The 17,681-nt window shown below is 43.6% G+C and overlaps 1 protein-coding gene across 3 annotated transcripts in view; it reads right to left on the bottom strand.

The window, feature by feature from the left end:
* Positions 1 to 17,681, bottom strand: part of auh (AU RNA binding protein/enoyl-CoA hydratase) — a 301,138-nt gene that overhangs the window by 43,824 nt on the left and 239,633 nt on the right. For 2 of the 3 annotated variants that reach the window (XM_068030150.1, XM_068030149.1), the window contains 2 exons: positions 13,918 to 14,105; positions 10,668 to 10,718 (listed from right to left, as the gene is read on the bottom strand). In XM_068030150.1, the coding sequence (XP_067886251.1) occupies positions 10,668 to 10,718; positions 13,918 to 14,105 (239 nt within the window). Of the gene's footprint in view, positions 1 to 10,667; positions 10,719 to 11,872; positions 11,963 to 13,917; positions 14,106 to 17,681 lie in introns of those variants that run through there. The other variant, XM_068030151.1, reaches the window with a different exon arrangement.

The following is a 17,681-nucleotide window of genomic DNA, read 5'->3' on the forward strand; positions in this document are numbered from 1 at the left end:
AAATGCCCTTGAGAAGGTGGTGGTGAGCGGCCTTCTTGAATCGTTGCACTCCATGTAGTGTAGGTACACCGACAGTGCTGTTAGGAAGGGAGCTGCATGATTTTGACCCAGCCAACAGTGAAGGAATGGCGATACAGTTCCAAGTCAGGATGGTGTGTGGCTTGGAGAGGAACTTGCAGGTAGCAGTGTTCCTATGTGCCGGCTTGTCCTTCTAGGTGGTAAAGGTCGAGAGTTTGGAAGGTGCTATCGAAGGAGGCTTGGCGAGTTGCTGCAGCGTGTCATGCCAGGCCCCAACTTGCCAAGAATGAGGCACATTAATTTTGGCATGAACATTGAGTTTAAACTGTTGCTGGAGTGAAGAAAGGACTTGTTAAACAGATCAGCTGTGGCTGGAAAATACATTTGCATATTAACAGTGATTGGAAGGACAAAGGACCATTCCCTGACACATTCAACCCAAAATGGACCTTGATCACCAGGTATTGTGTGTAAGAGAAGCATTCCAGAGACTGCTAAGGTTATACAATCCAAGACATGGTCAGACCAGTTAGTCACATGACTAACCTGCTTGGCAACCTGTTTTTTTTCTGAATTGTACAAACAATTTGAATTCAGAGGGCTGGATTTTATGTTAGGCAGATGGGAGCTGGCCACCGACATAATGTTCAGTGGCGAACCTGCTTCGGCCTCGCCTGGGGATCCGTCCCGCATTTTATGGGTCCCAGGCTTTGATTGTCCGAGGCAGGACTTCCACCCGCTTGAGGGAGGAAGTCCCACCTCATTGAGCTGCCGGCAGCTTTTAGTCCCAGTAGCGCCACCAGGAGTGGTGGCCACTGCTGGGACTGCAGCCCAGCCGACCATGGAGGGAGACATGGAGCCAGGATTTAAGGTGAGTTTTGGTTACCTCACGGGGGGTAATCGGTCAGGTCCCGGCAAGGCAAGGGTAGTCATTTGGGGGGAAGGGGGGGGGGGGGTGTTGGGTCCTGGGGGTGATTGGGGAAGCGGAGGGAGACCTCCATCGGGCACCTGTGCCCGAATATCAAGGCCCACCCCCGGGGCTCTGAGAGGCCGCCTGCTTTTACCAGGTGAATTTTCACGGCTCCAGGATGCCCTCTTGCCACACATAAAATCTACATGGAGGTGGGCGAAGGCCCTTAAGTGGCCGTGAAGTGGCCACTTAAGGGCCTTGATTGGCCTGGGGCAGGCGGCCCATTTCTCGACCACCCTCCACACTACGTAAAGGGGGGCAGAAGCAGAAGCAGGTCGGGTAGGCCTCCCGGAGCCTCCCGCTCCATTTTACTCCACCCGCCCGCCACCATGCGGCTTGTTGGGGTGGCAAAAAATTCTGGCCAGTCTGTTTGCTCCTGAACTGAGATCTCTCCTGTCTGCTCCCATCTCTTTCTCACAAGTCTCTGAATCCACTGAAGACACATGAACCCCAAGAGAGAAAAGTGCCTGCAGTGCACAAGGTTTAAGAAGTATACAAAGCCTCAACGAAAAGCAAGATCTACCTACAATCAAGGACTCAACAGCGAGCTTGAAGAACCGTAGCAAAAGCTCTTCAGATATTGCCTCAAATTTTTCCACTTTTTTTTTCTTCTGCTCTTTTCTGTCTCTATTTGCATGTGTGTATCGCATGCTAGTATGGGCTCATTGTGTATTCGTAGGCGTCAACCGAATTAGAACAACAAAGAACAGTACAGCACAGGAACAGGCCATTTGGCCCTCCAAGCCTGCGCCGATCTTGATGTCTGCCTAAACTAAAACCTTCCACACTTCCGGGGACCGTATCCCTCTATTCCCATCCTATTCATGTATTTGTCAAGATGCCTCTTAAACGTCGCTATCGTACCTGCTTCCACCACCTCCCCCGGCAGCAAGTTCCAGGCACTCACCACCCTCTGTGTAAAGAACTTGCCTCGCACATCCCCTCTAAACTTTGCCCCTCGCACCTTAAACCTATGTCCCCTAGTAACTGACTCTTCCACCCTGGGAAAAAGCTTCTGACTATCCACTCTGTCCATGCCGCTCATAACTTTGTAAACCTCCATCATGTCGCCCCTCCACCTCCGTCGTTCCAGTGAAAACAATCAGAGTTTATCGGACCTCTCCTCATAGCTAATGCCCTCCAGACCAGGCAACATCCTGGTAAACCACTTCTATACCCTCTCCAAAGCCTCCACGTCCTTCTGGTAGTGTGGCGACCAGAATTGCACGCAATATTCTAAGTGTGGCCTAACTAAGGTTCTGTACAGCTGCAACATGACTTGCCAATTTTTATACTCTATGCCCCGACCGATGAAGGCAAGCATGCCGTATGCCTTCTTGACTACCTTATCCACCTGCGTTGCCACTTTCAGTGACCTGTGGACCTGTACGCCCAGATCTCTCTGCCTGTCAATCGAGTTTAAGTTTAATACATTTTAACTTTTCTTCTTTAAACTAAAGAAAACCTGCTTGTGCTGGTTTCTTTGCCTTATAATTGGAAAGCGATGAACGAGGATTCACCAAGGGGGAGCGAAAAACACTGTTTAAAAATAAAACCTTGTTACGGTAAGACCAGGTGCAGGCTGAGAGGGACCCTTAGACACCTTTCTCACCTGGTCGTAACAAGTGCATCTTGTATATGGTACCACTGTGCACTGGTGGTGGAAGGGGGTGCCCATCAGTCGTGCTGATTTGTTCTGGATGGTGTCGAGCTTCTTGAGTGTTGTTGGAGCTGCACCCATCGAGGCGAGTGGAGAGTATTCCATCACAGACCTGACTTGTACCTTGTAGATGATGGACAGGCTTTGGGGAGTCAGGAAGTGAGTTACTTGCTGCAGGAATCCCAGCCTCTGACCTGTTCTTGTCGCCACAAGACTTATATGGCTGGTCCAGTTAAGTTTCTGGTCAATGGTGACCCGCAAGATGCTGATGGTAGGGGATTCAGCAATGGTAAAGCCATTGAATGCCAAGGGGAGATGATTAGATTCTCTCTTCTTGGAGATGGTCATTACCTGGCATTTGAGTGGCATGAATGTTATTTGCCAATTATCAGCCCAAAATTGAATGTTGCCCAAGTATTGCTGCACGCGGGCACAGACTGCTTCAATATGTGAGGTCACGAATGTTACTGAACATTGAATCATCAGTGAACATCCCCACTTCTGATCTTGTGGTGTCGCAGACAGGTGAGAGATCATAGGGATGGTTCCCCCTTTTTCACCTCTCGACTGACCGAAGACAGTTTTTTTAAATGAGGTGCATTTTTTTTTTTATTAAACAGAGTGCTTCAAGTGTCAAGAACAGACAAATGACAGGTTTTCTCGTAAGTTGTGTCTTAGGTTTACTTCACAAGTTCGGATTGCGTGGGTGCGACAATGGAGAGTAAGGTCATTGATGAAGCAGCTGAAGATGGCTGGAACTAGGACACTACTCTGAAGAAATCCTGCAGCATTGTCCTGGGGCTGAGATGATTGGTCTCCAACAACCACAACCATCTTTCCTTTGTGCTAGGTATGACTCCAACCAGTGTAGAGTTTTCCCCTCCGATTCTCATCAACTTCAATTTTGCTAACGTTCCTTGATGCCACACTCCATCAATGCTGCCTTGATGTCAAGGGCTGTCACTCTCATCTTATCTCTGGAATTCAGCTCTTTTGTCCATGTTTGGACCAAGTATGTAATGAAGTCTGGAGCCGAGTGGCCTTGGCGGAACCCAAACTAAGCACTGGTGAGCAGGTTATTGCTGAATAAGTGACCTTTCTTCACTTTGCTGATGATTGGGACTAGACTGATGGGGGCAGTAATTGGATTGGATTTGTCCTGCTTTTGTTGGACAGGACATACCTGGGCAATTTTGCACATTTTCAGGTAGATGCCAGTCTTGTAGCTGTACTGGAACAGTTTGGCTAGGGGCATGGCTAGTTCGGAAGTGCAAGTCTTCAGGACTACAGCCAGGATATTGTCAGGACCTATAGTCTTTGCTGTATCCAGTGCCTTCAGCCATCTCTTGATATCACGTGGAGTGAATGGAATTGGCTGATGACTGGCATCTATGATGCTGGGGACCTCAGGAGGAGACAGAGATGAATCATCCACTCGGCACTTCTGGCTGAAGATGGTTGCAAATGTTTCAGCCTTGTCTTCTGCACTGACATGCTAGGTTCCCCCAACATTGAGGGTAAAGCTGTTGTGGAGCCTCCTCCTCCGGTTAGTTGTTTAATTGTCCACCACCATTCACGACTGGATGTGGCAGGACTGCAGAGCTTAGATCTGATCTGTTGGTTGGAGGATCACTTTGCTCTATCACATGCTGCTTCCACTGTTTAGCATGCCTGTAGTCCGGTGTTGTAGCTTGACCAGACTGGCACATAATTTTTAGATATTCCTGGGGCTGCTCCTGGCATGCTCTCCCTGCACTCTTCATTGAACCAGGGTTGATAGCAATGGTAGAGTGATGGATATGTTGGGCCATGAGATTATTAGATGGTAGTTGCGTACTATTCTGCTGCTGCTGACGGCCCACAGCGCCTCATGGATGCCCAGTTTTGAGCTACTATATCTGTTCTGAATCTATCCCATTTAGCACTGTGGTAGTGCCACACAACACAATGGAGGGTATCCTCAATGTAAAGACGGGACTTTGTTTCTACAAGGACTGTACAGTGGTCACGTCTGCCAATACTGTCATGGACAGATCCATCTGCGACAGGTAGATTGGAGAGGGCGAGGTCACGCAGGTTTTTTCCACTTGCTGGTTCTCTTACCACCTGACGCAGGCCCAGTTTGGCAGTTATTTCCTTCAGGACTCAGCCAGCGCGGTCAGTAGTGGTGCTACCGAGCCACTCTTGGTGATGCACATTGCAGTCCCCCACCCAGAGTACATTTTGTTTCCTTGCTACCTTCAGTGCTTCTTCCATGTGGTATTCAACATAAAGGAGTACGAATTCATCAGCTGAGGGAGGACAGAAGGTGGTAATCAGCAGATTTCCTTGCCCATGTTTGGTGTGATTCCATAAGACTTCACAGGGTCTGGAGTCAATGTTGAGGACTCCTAGGGCCACTCCCTTATGACTGTATACCACTGTACCGCCACCTCTGGTGGGTCTTTCCTGCCGGTGGGACAGGACATACCCAGGGATGGTGGAGTCGTTGTCTGGGACATTGGCTGAAAGGAATGATTCGGTGAGTATGACTATGCCAGGTTGTTGTGTGACTAGTCTGTGGGACAGCTCTTCCAATTTTGGAACAAGTCCAAGATTGTGGACAAGTGAGGAGGACTTTGCAGGGTCAATTGGGCTAGGTGTGACTTTATTATTTCCGGTCCCTAGGTTGATGCCGGACAGTCCATTGGGTTTTATTATTTTTCAACTTTTCTGTGGCAGTTTGATACAACTTAGTAACTTGCTAGGCCATTTCAGAGGGCAGTTAAGAGTCAACCATATTGCTGCAGTCTGCATTACTAGTCCAGTAACATTACCACAATGCTACTGTCCACCACGCTACCTCATAAGGCAGCATAGTAGACAGGACTATGGGTTGATAATCAAACATCAACCTTTTACACTTCCCTCTGGAATATTATGTACAATTCTGAAGGAATGTACAGAAAGATTATGGTTAGCTAATTGAAATTAAGCTTTAAGTTCCAGTTATCTTTTTGTTAAAGTTATTCTTCTGTAAGTGGTCACAAATAGATTGTTTTAATAAATCTAAGGTACCTTATTCTAATGCGATAAATGTGATGGTACACTAAAAGGCTAAAACACTAAATAACAGGAAGTATGGACATGCAAATGGTGCCACATCATAACAGCCAATCAAGCTCTGGGCTTTGCTCTGTGGAACCTGGAGAACATTATGGGTTAGCTACTCAATTGATTATTACATGACATGGAATGTAATTTTGGCAATGGTTTTGTGGTCTTCCACGTGTGACAGAAATCACACCTGCCAAATGGAACATATTAATTTCGTCATATGGAGCACTACTTGAACCTTTTTTTTTTACTGGACATTGCACATAACCGGTTTAAAAAAAGACCACAGAGTTGAATAGCTGAAAACATGTTTGCACATTTGCAATTTTAGAGACAGCTGAATAGAAAGACAATGGGAGTGCTCATTGATTCAATTAACAAGATTGGTCTGGGCAATCACGATAATCAACATTCTTTGTCTGTGTAAGAGCCAGAACTCCACACCCCACCGAGTGTGACTGGAGAGCTTTGAGAAGCAACAACCCTCGCAGAAGATGCTGTTTCAAACAAAGAGATGGATACATGACTTGCCAGCTGGCCAGACTGGGGACTGTTTGAATTGTGCCTCAGAGAAAGGTTTTGGAGACTGCAAATGAACTCAAAGAAGAAAGTACCTCTATCTCTGTTGCTCCCTCCAGCAAAGTCCCAGGGACCCATGGTAGCAGCTTAAGCCTCAAGATAGAGCACCTCTTCAGCCTTCTGGTACCAGAGAAACAGGTCTGAAAGTGTGCACTGGGCCCCAGTGAGAACTCCAAGACTTCAACTTTTATCAAGGACATTTCCACCCAGTAACTGAATTCCCTTTATTACGAACTCTACTTCAAACACCCCCCCTAAATTCTTTACCCCCCTCTGTACCTATTCATGTGTATGTTTATCTCGTATGCATGCTAGCGTGGTTGCGTTGCGTGTTTTAGTAATTTTAACCGTGTTAGAGTAGTAAGGCTACTCTTTGCTCGAGTCGCTCTGAACAGGCTCCAGAAGCTGGCCGAGCGCGTCTACCCTGAGGCACAGTGTGGCTTTCGTGCAGAGAGATCGACTATTGACATGCTGTTCTCCCTTCGTCAGATACAGGAGAAATGCCGTGAACAACAGATGCCCCTCTACATTGCTTTCATTGATCTCACCAAAGCCTTTGACCTCGTCAGCAGACGTGGTCTCTTCAGACTACTAGAAAAGATCGGATGTCCACCAAAGCTACTAAGTATCATCACCTCATTCCATGACAATATGAAAGGCACAATTCAACATGGTGGCTCCTCATCAGAGCCCTTTCCTATCCTGAGTGGTGTGAAACAGGGCTGTGTTCTCGCACCCACACTTTTTGGGATTTTCTTCTCCCTGCTGCTTTCACATGCGTTCAAATCCTCGGAAGAAGGAATTTTCCTCCACACAAGATCAGGGGGCAGGTTGTTCAACCTTGCCCATCTAAGAGCGAAGTCCAAAGTACGGAAAGTCCTCATCAGAGAACTCCTCTTTGCTGACGATGCTGCATTAACATCTCACACTGAAGAGTGTCTGCAGAGACTCATCGACAGGATTACGGCTGCCTGCAACGAATTTGGCCTAACCATCAGCCTCAAGAAAACGAACATCATGGGACAGGACGTCTGAAATGCTCCATCCATCAATATCGGCGACTACGCTCTGGAAGCGGTTCAAGAGTTCACCTACCTAGGCTCAACTATCACCAGTAACCTGTCCCTAGATGCAGAAATCAACAAGCGCATGGGTAAGGCTTCCACTGCTATGTCCAGACTGGCCAAGAGAGTGTGGGAAAATGGCGCACTGACACGGAACACAAAAGTCCGAGTGTATCAGGCCTGTGTCCTCAGTACCTTGCTCTACGGCAGCGAGGCCTGGACAACATATGTCAGCCAAGAGCGACGTCTCAATTCATTCCATCTTCGCTGCCTTCGGAGAATACTTGGCATCAGGTGGCAGGACTATATCTCCAACACAGAAGTCCTTGAAGCGGCCAACACCCCCAGCTTATACACACTACTGAGTCAGCGGCGCTTGAGATGGCTTGGCCATGTGAGCCGCATGGAAGATGGCAGGATCCCCAAAGACACATTGTACAGCGAGCTCGCCACTGGTATCAGACCCACCGGCCGTCCATGTCTCCGTTATAAAGACGTCTGCAAACGTGACATGAAATCGTGTGACATTGATCACAAGTCGTGGGAGTCAGTTGCCAGCATTCACCAGAGCTGGCGGGCAGCCATAAAGACAGGGCTAAATTGTGGCGAGTCGAAGAGACTTAGTAGTTGGCAGGAAAAAAGACAGAGGCGCAAGGGGAGAGCCAACTGTGCAACAGCCCCAACAAACAAATTTCTCTGCAGCACCTGTGGAAGAGCCTGTCACTCCAGAATTGGCCCTTATAGCCACTCCAGGCGCTGCTTCACAAACCACTGACCACCTCCAGGCGCGTATCCATTGTCTCTCGAGATAAGGAGGCCCAAAAGAAAGAAAGAAAGAAAGAGTAGTAAGGCTAATAAACTTACATATTTCTTGTTTAAACCTAAGAAAACCTGTCTGCTTGGTTCATTTGCAATTACAATTAGAGAGTAGTGAGCAAGGACTCGCGGATGTGGTAAGCTAAAAACACTGTTTTAAAAGATAAACCCTGTTACAGCCAAACCAGGAAAGGGGCAAGAGGGACCCCTTCCTCACACGGTCGTAACACAAATCATGAAAAAAATTATGATCTAAAAGTTCAGCCTGAATATCCTCCATTCAGAAGGACCTGTACTGCTATATGTTCTATGTAATGGTAAGGTTGGCACAGTTTGTTGTTTCAGTGAAGTTCAAGTGACACTTGTGGGAGAATGTAATGACTTAATGTTAAAGTCGTTCTTATAAGCAGTGAGTAAATTTTACAACAATTTTACCAGCACTATTTATTCAGTCAGCCTGGAGGGCTATTTCTTTTTACTCAGTGTTGTTTTTGATGCAGATCCTTGACAAATATTTAATTGGTTTGGCATCTACTTTCACTGCATGAATTCAGAAACAGCAAGCACTAAATTAATAAAGATATGGCTCATTATCAAATATCAACAATATGGCTGTGAAGGTAATTACTGAGCTCCTGTACTTGGTATGCATCAACACAAGCATCAGTGCAAAAGAAATCCACTACGTAACTAAAATTCTTAACCATTCCCAAAGAAAAACCTTAAATATTCTGATGAAATATGCATTATCCATTGCAGTCCTTTGGATCAATGGATTTTGCATGTTAGAATAAGATGCTTTGTATGTGTCCATTTTGGTGAATAAAATGTAATATGAAAACTTGATGTTCGAAGGTGTGAATTCTCCATGGACCATGTTCTGCCAACAGGGAAAGAGGACAGAGAGCTTTGTAATTACTCAATTTGCACATGCTACTTCCAGGTCCTTGTCCATTACTCATTCAACAACAATTGGCACTTTTAATATAGAACAATGTCCCAAAGCAATTCAGAGGATTAACAGACAAAAATTAGTGCTGAGCCAAAAGAGGAGATCTGACTAAAAACTAGATCAAACAGTCTGATAGTTTTAAGGAGTGTCTTAAAGGAGAAAAGACAGGTAGAGAGACATGGAAGTTTAGGAAGGAATTTCAAGAGCTTAGGGCCTAGATGGCTGAAGGCATAGTGACCAATGACGGGGTGAAGGGAGTAGGGAATATACAACAGTGTTAGAGATGGAGGAATGCAGAGCTCTCAGAGGTTATAGGCTGGAGAAAGTACAGAGATAAAGATGGTTGAGCCTATGAAGGGATTTGAATAAAAGGATAAGAATTTTAAATTGGAAGCACCAAGCGACTAAGAGCCAATGTAGGCCAGCGAGCACTGACTACTGTTCCAAGCGAAGGTACTCAGATTACTGTATAGCTCTTTTAATGTATACCATGCATGCTGTTGACATAACAAGTCACAAATCCTGGTTGCAACTCATTACTGAAACTGTTGGCTTGTTGTCAACTTAAAAGGGCTTTACCCAAAAACGAATTCTGATTAAACTTTTGATGTTTCATATATGTTCTCACACATAATAAGCTGCAGCATAGCCATTTGGTTGTCATTGCATGTTCTGAGCACACTTAGAACATTTCAACAGTACTTTATTACTTTCAACAGAAGGTGACATATAAAAGGATGGAGCTTGGGCAGAATTGGAGGACACTAGGACTATAAGTCTTTGACTGCCTTCAAGATGACGACATTGGAAATCCTTGTGATTGAGAAGACAGAAGGATAAAATTGAGGCATCCCACAAGTATGATCATCCTTTTTGTGTTATTTTTTCTTTGCCAACTCATTTATGCACTCAATCACCCAGATTTACAGGGCCACAATTTTATGATATTTATGAACCACGACAGTCTACTCCAGCCACACTGTGCTACTGAGTATGTCCTCAGCATACCCAGTGGTCTGCATTGGAACAGATCCCTGGGCAGCAAAAAGGACCACTGCCTGTGCAGGTAAACCTTCCAAGTATTTGTTCTTTTATTCTCTTCTGCTTTAAGAAACGACATCCTGAATGTGCCTGACCTTGAATACTGATATTATATGGATGAGATAAATGGTGCTTTGTGAATTAGATGTTTGCATTGCAACATTACGAGTTAATTTGCATCAGACTGAATCTGTACACAAAACTCTCACCCCATTTGTGTAATACAGAAGTGAAGTGACAAATAGCAAAATTGACCCTTGCACCAATTCCTGATGCCTGCAGCCCAAAAGCCACAGTTCGGGAGCTATTGAGCTGGTTGGAAAATTTAGGTCTAAATAGCAAGGGTAGCCCTTGTACCATGAATGAGAGTCTGAGAATAATTGATTTTCAAAAAACACCTGTTGAATAACATTAAAAGTAACCACAGTTTAGAGTACAAGGAATAGATGAACAAGATGCAATAAAATGTACCTCTATCCCTCGGTTGATGGCAAGTTTTGCTAATCTCACTGCAATAGGCCCCTGGTAAGAAATCATTAGCACAGGTTTACTTAACTCAAGAAACGTAGAACAAGCATATGGTAAATTAGCACACAGGTAGACTTGAACAAACAAAAGAATATAAAAATATTGTGTCTTATCAATCCATACACTATAATTAATGCAATTCACATGATAGAAATAAGACAGCTTTTTTTTAGTTGGGTCACATGTGTTGAACCACATTTATTAGTCAGGTGCAAGAAAATAAATTCCTCGTTTTTAAAAGTCATTTCTTAACAAGTTAATTCAACTCCTTTTCCAAACACCACATGCAATTCCCCAGCAATATGCAATTGGAGAGACTGATGGGATGGAGATTTGTCCCTATGATCTTTTTAAAAAAAATTTGTTCTTGGGATGGGAGAGTCGATGGCAAGCATTTACTGCCCATCCATAAATGCCCTTGAACTGAGTGGCTTGCTGGTCCATTTGAGAGGACAGTTAAGAGTTAACCACATTGCTGTGGGTCTGAAGGCACATGTATGCTAGGCTGGACAAGGACGACAGATATCCACCCCTGAATGACATTAGTGAATCGGATGGGTTTTTAATTTCAATCTGGTAGTTTCATGATTATTAATGAGATTAGTATTTTATTCCAGATTTATTAATTATGAACTGGCAAATCAGGTTAAGGGACAGGTCAATAGAGATGCAGTGGCAGACATTTAAGGGGATATTTCAGAATATACAGAATAGCTACATTTCAACAAAAAAGAAAAATTCCAAGGGTGGGACCGGCCATCCATAATTAACTAAAACAGTTAAAGATAGTATCAAACTTAAAGAAAAAGCATATCATTGCGCAAAAATGGGAGGCGGTCAGAAGATAGGCCAGAATACAAAAAATAGCGCAAAATGACTAAAGGATTGATAAGGAAGGTAAAATTAGAGGAGAGAAAGCTAGCTAGGAATATAAAGACAGATAGTAAGAGTTTCTCGAGATATTTTTAAAAAAAGAGTTAAAAAAGTGAGTGTTGGTCCTATAGAAAGTGAATCTGGGGAATTAATAATGCATAATAAGGAGATGGCAGATGAACTGAACAGATATTTTGCATAGATCTTCATTATTGAGGAGACAAGTAACATCCCAGAAATAGCTGTAAATCAGGAAATGGAAGGGAGGAGGAACTCAAAGAAAATTACAATCACCAGGGAAGTGGTACTGAACAAATTGTTGGAGCTGCGGGCTGACAAGTCACCGGGTCCTGAGGGATTTCATCCTAGGGTGTAAAAAGAAATGGCTAGTGAGATAGTTGATGTGTTAGTTTTCATTTTCCAAAATTCCCTAGGTTCGGGGAAGGTTCCGTTAGATTGGAAAATAGTGAATGTAACTTCTTTATTCAAAAAGGGAGGGAGACAGAAAACAGGAAACTACAGGCCAGTTAGCTTAACATCTGTCTTAAGGAAAATGTTAGAAGCAGTTATTAAAGACATTGTAGCAGGGCACTTAGAAATGTTCAAGGTAATCAGGCAGAGTCAACATGGTTTTGTGAAAGGGAAATCATATAGGGCACAAAAAAGATTTACTAGAATGATATCAGAACTGAGAGATTATACCTACCAAGGGCTGGGGCTCTTTTTTCTAAGAAAAAGACTTGGATTTATATAATACTTTTCATGACCACTGGATACCTCAAAGCACTTGACAGCCAATGAAGCACTGTTGAAGTGTAGTCACTATTGTAACAGAGGAAATGCGGCTGCCAATTTGCACACCAGCAAACTCTCACAAACAGCAATGTGACAATGACTAGATACTCTGTTTTTGTGATGTTGATTGAGGGATAAATATTGGCCAGGACACTGGGGATAACTCCCCTGCTCTCCTTCAAAATAGTGCCAAATGATCTTTTACATCCACCCAAGCAGCCAGATGGGGCCTCCCGTTAATCTTATCCAAAGGAGAGCACCTCTGACAATGCAGCACTCCCTCAGAACGGCACTGGAGTGTCAGCCTTGATTTTTGTGCTCAAGCTCTGGTGTTCCCAACTGTCCCATAGCTGACAACCAGACTTGTGACAACTTGTAACAACTCTAGAAAAGAGAAGACTGAGGGGTAAGTTGATAAGCCTGTAAGATTATGAAAGGGTGTGATAGGGTATTGGTGGGGAAGATGTTTCCACTTGTGAGAAAGTCGCGAGCTACGGGTCATAAATATAGGATAGTCACTAATAAATCCAATAGGGAACTCAGGAAATACTTTTTGCCCAAAGTGTGGTTAAAATGTGGAACTTGCCACTACAAGGAGTAGTGGAAGCAACCAGCATAGATGTATTTGAAGGGAAACTAGATAAATAAATGAGGGAGAAAGGAATTGAGGATATACTGATGGGTGGGAGGAGGCTCTTGTATGGAGCATAAACATCAGCATGGACCCATTGATCCGAATAGCCTGTTTCTGTGTTGTAAACACTATGCAAGTATCTCACCTCTCCACAGCGGAACACTAAGATGCCCCGATAGCCGCCAACATAAAAAAAGGTGGTGGGCGCATTCACATTGGGGTCACATTCCACGTATTTAATTCTTTCAACCGCTTCCATCTGTCGTGGAGGCAGAGGCGGTTTAATATCAAGGCTCTTGTATTTATTTAGCACCCTTCACACACTCAGGATGTGCCAAAGCCAATTTATTATTTTTGAAGTGTAGTCACAGTTAGTTTGTAGGCAAATGTTGCAACCATTTTACGCACAGCAAGTCCCATAACTAGCAATTAGATAAATGACCAGTCAATCTGTTTTAGTTGAGGGGGACTAGGGAATATTATGCATCCACTTGAACAGGTGGACAGGCTCTCACATAACATCTCATTTGAAGGATGGCACCTTTAACAAAAGTGTACTCCATCAGTACCACACTGAAATGTCATCCTAGATTATGTGCTCAAATCCTGAAATGCAGCTTGAACCCATGATCTGCTGATTCAGTGATGAGAGTATTGTCATTGTAAGCCACTCACATTAGGGTGAGGCAATGTCTTACCATATGTGGGGTGAGCCATGTTCCATCAATCATGGCACAGCATGTACAAACACAAAAAAAGTGTTGCTTGTCTCACAATTTTGATCAGAATTATAAATTCTTCAAGTGGTACCAATAAGTTTACAATATTTACAAAGCTGAAAAATCTTCTAAAAATTAATTCCTGAAACCAAATGTTAAAAGGTCAATGTACCTGAGGTATAAATTCTTTTGCAAGGGATAATGCCCGGTGATAGGCTGCATCGCCTGCTTCATTCTGGTCCACAACATGGCTAACCAGACCAATTGCTTTTGCTTCAATGCCATCAAGCACTCTTCCAGAAAAAATAAGTTCCTTTGCTAGGGATACCCCTACAGTACGAGGGAGACGCTGTGTGCCACCTGTTTTGAAAAAAAAGGACAAAACTGTTTCAAATAAACTGTTGTCATGAACCAATTTTCCACCTCTCAACAACCCTCAAAGATTTGGGAAGATACTGCAAGTCCAACTTTCTCAGATGAGAACAACACATCACATGTTGCAAGCCAAAAGCAAGCCTGCAAAGAAAATATACTTCCATGAATGAGGCAAAAAAAGTAACAAAATATTTTATTTTGAACTTCAAAGAGCTATTTGCTAACTTGTGTTATAACATATGTAACTGTTATTTTCTTTTAAGGGGAAGAAAAGTGTCTAGGCAAGTACTTTAAAGAAGAAGAAAATAATATTCATAGCAAAAACTATGTATGCTCTCCTGGGTCAGTTGGCACTGGTGTGTCAAATCAACTGTTTTCTATAGAGCCTCTCTTTGATATTACCAAAGTGGCCTTTCAGGGTGGGGCCCCATTAAAAATCAGAGTGATGCTTTGAATGACCTCTCAGCTATATTGCTTTCCTGTTTCCCAGCAACTGGCTGAAAACATTTTTTAAAACTACCCAACAAGACAGAAAAATCAAACTCTCCCTTATGCCGTCCTCAAAGACAATAAGGTTTTCATTGGTGGATTATAATTGGTTAGAATAGCTTGGCAATGACAGCATGTCTATATTTTAAAGGGGCATTTCCACAGTTAGTCATGGGAGTGAATAGATTCCAGAGCATCTGCTGGTAATTATTGACTATATTGAACGCAAGATCACAAGAAATAGGAGCACACACAGGTTGCAGATCAGCCACGATCTCAATGAATGGCAGAACATGCCTGAGGGGTTAAACGGTGTACTCCTCTTCCTATGGTCCGATGAGCAGAAGTAGGCCTACAGCTGCTCGAGCCTGCTGAACGAATCAATAAGATCATGGCTGATCTTCAATCTGAACATCAGTACATTAGTAAAGGAGGATCGCCGATCGGAAGAACAAAATGTGGAATATGTTTGGGTGGAGCTTAGAAACAGCAAGGGGCAGCAAACATTGGTAGGAGTTGTTTATAGGCCACCAAACAGTAGTGACAGTGTGGGGCATGAAATTAATCAGGAGATTAGAGAAGCATGGGGCATGGGTAATACAGTAATCGTGGGTGACTTCAATCTGCATATAGACTGGGTAAACATAATGAGCACTAATGCTGAACAGGACGAGTTTCTGGAGTGTGTTAGGGATGTTTTTCCAGAGCAGTATGTTGAGGAACCGACTACAGAACAGGCTATTTTAGATTTAGTATTATGTAATAAGAAAGGGCTAATTAATAATCTTGACATTGGGGCGGCACAGTGGCGAGCACCACAGCCTCACAGCTCCAGCGACCCGGGTTCAATTCTGGGTACTGCCTGTGTGGAGTTTGCAAGTTCTCCCTGTGTCTGCGTGGGTTTTCTCCGGGTGCTCCGGTTTCCTCCCACAAGCCAAAAGACTTGCAGGTTGGTAGATAAATTGACCATTATAAATTGCTCCTAGTATAGGTAGGTGGTAGGGAAATATAGGGACAGGTGGGGATGTGGTAGGTATATGGGATTAGTGTAGGATTAGTATAAATGGGTGGTTGATGGTCGGCACAGACTTGGTGGGCCGAAGGGCCTGTTTCAGTGCTGTATCTCTAGACTAAAAACTAAAAGAACCTTTAGGGATGAGTGACCATAATATGATAGAATTTTACATTATGTTTGAAAGTGGGGTAGTTCAATCTGCAGCCCGGGTGTTAAATTTAAACAAAGGAAATTCTGAAGGTATGGGGGGCAAATTGGCTGAGGTGGATTGGGAAAATACATTAAAAGGTATGACAGTACATAGGCAATGGATAGTCTTTAAATAAATAGTACATAGTTTACAGCAACTATACATTTCTTCAAGGCACAAAAAACCCAAAAGTGAAGGCAGTCAACTGTGGATAACAAAGGAGGATAAGGACTGAATAAGATTAAAAGAAAAGGCATATAAAGCTGCCAGAAATAGTAGTAAACCTGAGGATCGGGAGGATTTTAGGATACAGCAAAGGAGAATCAAGAAACGGATAAAGAAAGAGAGAATAGAATATGAATGTAAGCTAGCAAAAAATATAAAAACGGAATGTAAAAGCTTCGACAGGTACATAAATAGGAAACGTTTGACGAAGACAAACATGGGTCCACTACAGGCAGAGTCAGGAGAATTTATAGCGGGGAATAGAGAAATGGCAGAGAAGCTAAATGATTACTTTGTGTCTGTCTTCACTAAGGAAGATACAAGAAATCGCCCAGAATTAGAGATCCAAGGGATTAGGAGGAATGAAGAATTGAAGGAAATTAGTATTACTAATAAGGTTGTATTGGAGAAATGAATGGAGCTGAAGGTTGATAAGTTCCCAGGATCTGATATTCTACATCCCAAGTGTTGAAAGAGGTAGCTATGGAGGTAGTGGATGCATTGGTGATCATCTTCCAAAATTCTATAGATTCTGGAGCGGTTCCTGCAGATTGGAAGGTCGCAAATGTCACCCCACTATTTAAGAAGGGAGGGAGAGAGAAAACAGAGAATTACAGACCTGTTAGCCTTACATCAGTCATTGGGAAATTGCTAGAATCTAGTTTAAAAGATGTGATAAATGGACGCTTGGATAATAATGAGCTGATAGGGCATAGTCAACATGGAGTTATGAATGGGAAATCATGTTTGATGAACCTGTTGGAGTTTTTTAGGATTTAATGAACAGAATTGATAAAGGGTTGTCGGTGGACATAGGATACTTCGATTTTCAGAAGGCTTCTGATAAAGTCTCCCACAGGAGGTTGGTTAGCAAAATTAAAGCACATGGGCTACGAGGTAATATACTGGCATGGATTAAGGATTGGTTAACAGGCAGAAAGCAGCGAGTAGAAATAAGCGGGTCATTTTTGCATTGGCAGGCTGTGATTAGTGGGGTACCGCAGGGATCAGTACTTGGGCCCCAGCTGTTCACAATATATATCAATGATTTGGATGTGGGGACCAAATGTAGTCTTTCCAAGTGCACAGATGACACAAAACTAGGTGGGACTGTGTGTTGTGAGGAAGATACAAAGTGGCTTCAACGTGATTTGGGACAGACTTAGTGAGTGGCCAAGAATATGGCAGATGGAATATAATGTGGACAAGTTTGAGGTTATCCACTTTGGTAGGAAGAACAGATGTGCAGAGTATTTCTTAACTGGTAAGAGATTAGAAAGTGTAGATGTACAAAGGGACCTAGGTGTCCTTGTCAATAAGTCTCTGAAAGCCAACCTGCAGGTCCAGTAAGCAATTAGGAAGGGTAATGGTATTTTAGCCTTTATCGCAAGAGGATTTGAGTACAGGAGTAGTGAAGTCTTGCTTCAATTGTATGGATAATAAAAGCAAAATACTGCGGATGCTGGAAATCTGAAACAAAAACAAGAAATGCTGGATTCACTCAGCAGGTCTGGCAGCATCTGTGGAAAGAGAAGCAGAGTTAACGTTTCGGGTCAGTGACCCTTCTTCGGAACCAGTTCCGAAGAAGGGTCACTGACCCGAAACGTTAACTCTGCTTCTCTTTCCACAGATGCTGCCAGAC

Source organism: Heterodontus francisci, chromosome 4, assembly GCF_036365525.1.
Source record: "Heterodontus francisci isolate sHetFra1 chromosome 4, sHetFra1.hap1, whole genome shotgun sequence".
NCBI classification, from domain to species: domain Eukaryota; kingdom Metazoa; phylum Chordata; class Chondrichthyes; order Heterodontiformes; family Heterodontidae; genus Heterodontus; species Heterodontus francisci.